The sequence below is a fragment of the Malus domestica genome, chromosome 08 (genome assembly GCF_042453785.1).
Source record: "Malus domestica chromosome 08, GDT2T_hap1".
Taxonomy (NCBI): Eukaryota; Viridiplantae; Streptophyta; class Magnoliopsida; order Rosales; family Rosaceae; genus Malus; species Malus domestica.
This window is the reverse complement of record NC_091668.1, coordinates 7344304-7351509: the sequence shown is the minus strand read 5'-3', so window position 1 is coordinate 7351509 and position 7206 is coordinate 7344304. Positions and strand designations below refer to the sequence as shown.

General features: G+C 37.1%; 1 protein-coding gene across 1 annotated transcript; it reads right to left on the bottom strand.

Moving 5' to 3' along the window:
• Positions 1 to 303: 303 nt before the first annotated feature.
• On the bottom strand, positions 304 to 2662 carry LOC103441085 (uncharacterized). Its single transcript, XM_029106854.2, has 7 exons — positions 2312 to 2662; positions 2164 to 2217; positions 1941 to 2072; positions 1621 to 1729; positions 1468 to 1509; positions 1324 to 1380; positions 304 to 1111 (listed from the first exon to the last, which is right to left on the bottom strand). The coding sequence occupies exons 1-7, from the start codon at positions 2455 to 2457 to the stop codon at positions 506 to 508; spliced, it is 1146 nt and encodes a 381-aa protein (XP_028962687.2). The 5' UTR covers positions 2458 to 2662; the 3' UTR covers positions 304 to 505.
• Positions 2663 to 7206: the final 4544 nt, after the last annotated feature.

Below are 7206 nucleotides of genomic sequence, written 5' to 3'. Positions count from 1 at the left end.
GTCTCATGCAACATCTTTGATCCAACCCTACAACAATCTCTGGTCAGTTTCGATCCTCATTTGGTTTTGGGGACCATGGAAACATGGAAGACCACTCCCCCAAAGGGATAGGGATAGACCACATTACTCTAACCCTACCACCAATCCTCAATGAGTGCACATGTAGTAGAATTAGGAGGAGATGGTGCCACATGATCATCAGGAGTTATAAGCACCAATAATTTGAACCCTAATTTTGTATTTGATTTGCATTTGGTCTCCCTAATGATTGAAAATTGGACCCAAATCAGGAGACAATTAAAAATTCTCTTATGTTGCAGACATTATTATTTCATGAAAGAGTGATTACATATATATTGCTCTATGACAATAGCTCGACAAATCAATAAAATTAAGTTACATACGTGGATTAAGCCAGTTGGTCAAGACAATGTGTCCACCTACTTAGGCTTAAGTTGTAATAAAACTGAGCTGCAGCTTCGTAATTAATTAAGTTTATAACTCTCTACGTCCGAAGTCTCTTGTTTTCGTACCGGTCCGAATCTAAGTCTATCCCTCCTCCATTTTCCAAACCCAAATTAGGGTTTATGGAACTGTGCTTTTCTTCATGAGCTACATCTAAATGACAGGATGACTCTATTTTCATAATGCCACCATTAACCTTCTGCATCTGATCTGCACAATTGTTCCTGTTGTTGCTCATAAGCATGTCAGGGGCTTCAGCAGCATTATACGATGGAATATTAACCGAAGGCAGCTTCGATAGGAGAGCTCCAAGGCTGCAAGAAATAGAGGGCAGAAGAGGAGCAATTGGCCAAGGTGGTGATCCTGCTAATCCATTTTGTGGTGTGTTCCAGCCTAAGTTTATGGACTTGATTTGGGAATCATCAGGAACTTCACTGAACAATCTTTTCACACCGGTCAGTTGGTGCTTTTCGTAGACTGATAAAGCTGTTTGATCTTGAGTTCCAATCATCTGAGGATTTGGTTTGAAGATGTAGGGATGTTGGATTGGTAGGTACGGTCTTTGCATGGCAAATACCCCTGGTATGCTCTGAAGGTAGCTGAATTTCCTCTGTATACTGATCACCATATTGAGATCCTCCAATACCTGAAAATCCCAATGAGTCAATCGATTGATGCTTCACCGAAGGCTAGTAATTTTAACACTTCTTTTGGTCACCCACGCTCACTTCTTAGTTCTTATATAAGTGCAGATAAAATTGTGAAATACTCAACTTGGAGTGCAGATGGCTAAAGATGGGGTTAGAATTGCTAATCTTGCTGAAATTTGAAGGAAAAATGAGGAAGACAGACACAAACCTTGTCGAATGAACCGAGTTGAATTATGCCTTCTCTAACAGAAATGATGGCAATTGTCTGCAAAATTTCGATATAACAAGCCAGTGAATCGTGTTACTAACATTTTATTTCTGTTTCTATAATACTGAGATTTAGAAAGTGAACCTGTATGCCTGATTGGAATTGAAACTCCCATGCCCTTGGTTGCTGCATGTGAGAATGAATAAAGGGAAATTAAGGATTTAAATGAGGAAAAAAATAAAATTCATGCTTGCATTTTTACTTTTGTAAGACGAATAACGTAATGAATTGGCTTACCGGTTCAGTGGATGCATTCCAAGAGGAAATGAAGTTAGGATCACCTTCATTTGCGGTATCTCTGAAAATCCATCTGTGACTATTATCTGCTGCAACTTTCCCAAGCAATCTGCAGCCAACTCAATGAAAATTAATTTGGAATTACCTTCTTGCCAACAAAAATATTAGAAGGAAGATGCTTTTTCCGACAATGTGATACTTTGAACTAATTTAATCTTTGTGGAGGGAAATTCAAACTCGGATGCAAAGGACAGTTAGGACAGGCACACTGCACAACTAACTGGCTTAACCAACATCACCAATAGAAAGTAAATTCTCACCCTTCTCCATAATTATATACTTCATGTGACATTTTGAAGAAGATGTCAGCTCCAAACGTCCCCTTAATGTACCCACTTCGTGCTTGCTCACATTCATAGAAATCACAGAACCCATCTTCCCAAACAAGAATCCTGCAACCAAAAATTCACTTAAAAACTCGAAAACCATTGAAATCAGAAACATGGGTTTTGTTTTGTCACAGTTCCTTGTTAATCACTTTACCAGTTCCTTTTGTTTCCTTTGGATCGATCAAGAGCACTCCCTCCATAATCCCACCTGAAAAAACCAAAGCAATGTGACTTGTTTCGTGAAAGTAGCTTTTCATGTGTCGTGTGCTATATATTCTGTTTACATAGTAAAATTTTCTTACTTTGGAGGAGGATAGTTCCGAGGCAAGATTCTCCAGAAGACAGCATAAACCCACTTGGAGGAATTGGAAGAAGAATCTGAACATGAACAGAGGCTCCTCAGCGTGTGCTGCAAGAGACAATTAAGCATGGGAAGTCCACTTTCCATTGCCACACACAGAAACAGAAACACAGAGAGAGAGAGAGAGAGAGAGAGAGAGAGAGAGAAGGGGGGGGGGGGGGGGGGGATGGGATTTTAGAGTGAAGTTAAGCTTGAGTGTGCTGTTGTTTCCATCACAATTAATAGGAAAAGAGGAAACTTGGGAACAAACAACCAATGTCCGCTGGCTGTGTTGGGACTTAGGAGTGAGGCTCCAACCAAACCCACCGCGTAGAGGACCACAGGGATCCTTGGAGTTTGTTTCACAGTGGGACCTGGATATTTACAACTCAGAAAGGAGCAGTTAAGAAGAGTGTCCTACAAAAGAGAAATAGACACCACAGATATACAGTCGGAGAGAGCTAAAACCTAAGAACCTCCCGACTAACTTGCGCTGTGAATCGGTTATTATGCTATGTACGAAATACCAGTAATTTTCTGTGCAAGGGCGGAGCTTGAAATTTGTTAGCGAGTTTTAATAAAAAACGAAAAATCACATTTTTAGACTAAAAAGTCAAACATGTTACTATTCACTTTACTCTTTATTTTGTCCTTATCGTTAAAACTCAAAACTTTCAAGCAATTTTCATTAGTTTTTAAATTTTTTATGGGTTACCTAATTTTTTGCTATTAGGATTAATTAGATTAACTAACATTCAACATTAGCATTATTATTGGCACCTGGGCTATAGCTCATGGTAGCTTTGTATGTAGCTTCACCATTGTACTTGTGCATGGTTAAAGAACAGAAGTTCATCGGCATTGTCAACACTGCATCAATAACACATCAGTACATATCAAAAGTCCATTCTTTGATAAAGAATACGAATAGTCGGACTATATAAAATACCATTTCAGAATTTTCGGGAAAATCTTAATCAACTCCCATCATGATTCAAAACATAAGTAATAAAAAAATAAATTAAAAAAAAACACCCAACCAGGTGTAGGCTAATTAGGAAGGTGCAAGGTTCTAAAAAATGTTAGACGCTAGTCGGGCGGCAGGCTGGTGCCTAGCACCTAGGCGGCTAGGAGGGGTATTGGCAGGCGCCTAGGCTACCTAGGTGGATTTAGGTAAATATTTTGTATATCTTGTAAATAATTGCATATTGAAACTTACAAAAAAATTATACTTGTATGAAATCTATGGATAAAATAATAAAAGAATGATAAAATGCAAAAAGAGTATCCAACAAGTCCAAAATTTAAAAACACATTTAGCATATATGTCATATAACCATAGTGAGGAGTATTGTAGGATGACACATGTACAACAAGTTCACAATTTAAAACCACATAAAATGCAAAATAGGAGGAAAATAAGGAAATATGGTAATGTAAGAATACTTGCAAAGTTACAAAGCTAGGCATCCGACTCTTCTTCATCATTTCCTTCCAAGACTCTCTCCGTGTCAGACTCAAACTCAACTTCTGTTTTGTTTTTTAAATTAGGGTAAGAGCTGCAGTGCACGACACTTAGACTTAGATAGGATTTTTTTTTTTAATTTCATAAAAAAAGATCACCTAGCCGCCTAGCATTGCCTGGCCTGCTTAGGGCCGGCTCGAGCCCAATCTATTTTTCCAACCGATTTGCAAGAAAATGTCTCGGATCACGACCATAGCCCAACGCCTAGGCCCTTTTTTAGAACACTGGGAAGCTTACAACAGCAATCCTTGATTTGTCCTGAACGCTGAGCAGTGTTTAACAGCTCACCTTGCCTTAATGGTTTTGTCTATTTTTTTTTTTTTTTGCCGTGGTCCTCAAATCCCTACTGGTTTCCACTTTCATCAAATAAATGGCACCAAACTTTGTCCTTCTAATGGCCCCTCATCTGCAACGGCGATACGCATGCATGTTTAATCAGCTTTAAACGTTTTTTGTTTACTTGAGTCTTCGTTTGGGGGTAGGATAAGTTGTAGGATTGGATTACCAATCCAAAAATAATCTCACCCTAATCCTATCATGTGCATTTACATAAGATTATTTATCATGTGAAAACTTGAGATGCTTCAATTTCACCACTCTAATTTGTGCTTGAGACCTTAGACACGAAATCCAAACCCAGTACTCTGAGACTCAAGAGAACAGACCCAGTGATCACGGCACCCTAAATCCATGCTGAAGAAAATCAAACTCGAAATAGTATATTTCAACTAATCCAAACTCCTTTGTCTTGTGTATCACTAAGCACAATACCGGATTAGTGCTCCTCCAATCTCAATCACTAAACATGATATGTGTCTTGATCGCCCTTACTGTAGACGTAAATCTGGACCACCTGCCAACTTGGGTACACAAAGCATGTACACCCTGGGTTGCCTGTTCGTGATGGGACTTGCAAGAAATTAGCATTTGGTCAGTATTTATCAATTCGAGTTGAGATCTTCTCCAAATCTATGTGCTGACAGATTCGAAAATTTGGGCCATTCAAGAAAGAAGGATAGATCTAGGCCGTTAAGGGCTTGATTTTGTATAAAGTGGGTTGGTGTGATGGGCTAACGAGGGCCGGAGATTTAAATTGTATGGTCCAAACTTTCTAGTTCGTCGACTCCGAACACAGTATTTACGTAATCTCTGGAAAGTTTTCTTTTTTCTGTTTTTACTTTTAACCTTCGTCATGTTATTCAAGGTCAAAATTATAGCAGAAGGTCCAACAACACAGCTAGACTATACGAAGTGAAGTCAAGTGAATGGCTACATTGTGGAATGGCCCAATGTGTCGACTCCAATGAAAAATCCTTCAGCTTTCCCAACAACTTATTTGTAACTCGCACTACCTAATTTTTGACAGTCCACATTTGTGACTTTCCAATTCACCCATCCTCCCCAGAAAATGATGGATCAGAAAACAATCAAGCATTTATATACCACAGGGAAATGGAAAAAAAAAATTTGAAGTGTCAGTTAGTATTCAAGTGGGTACTTATGTGTTATAAGATAAGTTGAGAAATACGAAAAATATATATTATTTTCTTCACTTGTATTATGACATTTAAAGTATCATTTTAATACTTGGTACTTAAAAATATCTCTCATAGAAATTGATGGTCTGAAAAGGCATGCACATTCATTATAAATAAGTAGAAAACACAAATTCGTGGAAAAAAATAAAAGTTGAAACGTATGATAATCATTATTCTAAAAATCTCTGCCTAGGCGTTAGGCGGCTGGTCATTGCCCTGATTAATGTATAGGCGTTTGAAAATTAAGAAAGGGCACTTAGACCTGCTGAGGCGCCCGCCTAGACTTCCTAAGCACTCGCCTAGCCCGCCTAGGTTGCGACTTACTTAGACAGAAAATAGATAACTTTCATTTTGCATTTTATTTTTTTCAATAAATTGTAAGAGACTCGTTGAATACTTACACAAACAGACATTATATGTTTATTCCTCATGTTTTCATTATCTTCCAATACTTCATAATATATATGTCATTCTATTTTGTAGTTTATGATGTAATTATTTATTTTAAGTATAAAGAGACACGTATTTACACAAAATATAATTTATTTATTTAAATTCACCTAGTCCGCCTAGCCGTTTAGACGCTAGACCCCAACTCGCTACCGATTAGCACTTGACATTTTTTAGAACCTTGATGATAATTCGTTGCTGGCTCGGATTTCCCCACATGAAATTCTTGTTGTATGTAAGTTTCGAAGCCCTAACAAGACAATTAAACTTATGAACCCGCAGAAAATAAAAAGCCCAATCTCAAGTTGGGATGGCATCACATGACACCTGCCAGCCATAATGATTAGGAAATGAAACTTTGATATGTTTTACACTAAACTAGGATTTTATTTGTATGTTAAAATCTCGGAGTGGGGTCATTTAGTATTATAGTGTAGTAATATTCATTTTTACTTGTAAGCGAACGGTTTTAGGTTCAATTATTGCCAAAGATAAATTTGAACTACATTATTACTAACTCATTATAAAGCTAAACTCATTCAATCTTCTTTAGTGTAAATAATATATATTGTTAAAAAATAAAAACAACTCGAATTTGGAGTTCTCTATTTTAATCAACACCTTTCGTCTGAGTTAATTTTTCATTCTTTTTTTTTAATAAAAAGGGGGGGTCAATTGGTGGCCTCAAACAACGTTAGAGATTAAAAACCTTAGGTATATATGTCAAAATTATTAAAATTACAAAATAAAAGGTTATACACACGTATGAATTTACGATTTGTCTGTAATGAGAATGAGCCAAGTATTTTGTGCCACAATATAAGCCTTCTCGATGGAGCCACTAGCTTTATGTTTCAGGGACCCACCTGCATCCAATCGTATGTTTGCCTCTTAGCAACGTGATTAGTTTCCAAGTGTCGTTTTTCTTTAGAGCCTTTATTTCTTAACCTAACCCAATATATCCTAATTGGATTCTCTTATACTAACAGAATGACAAGTTTGAAAGGTTATTATTGTAATTGATTGATCGTCTAACTTAGCTCAAATTTTCGTCTAAAATATCGTTGTACCTACCAAAGGTGGCCTTGAGACTTTGGGGGTCCTAGGCGGCCTTCAAAGTGGAGCCCTAGATTTATTTGACCTATGATTCTTCGTACATTGATCTATATAAAAAAATCGCTAAATACATGAAAAATCTATTTCTACATCAAATATGATTAAAAATTAATATCAAAAGAAGGATGATATACAAAAATTACATAAATAATACACGTCTTGAGTTTTCGGACGCAAATGTACTAATTAAGTTTAGGGTAAATTACACTTTACCACCTCAGGTTTGAG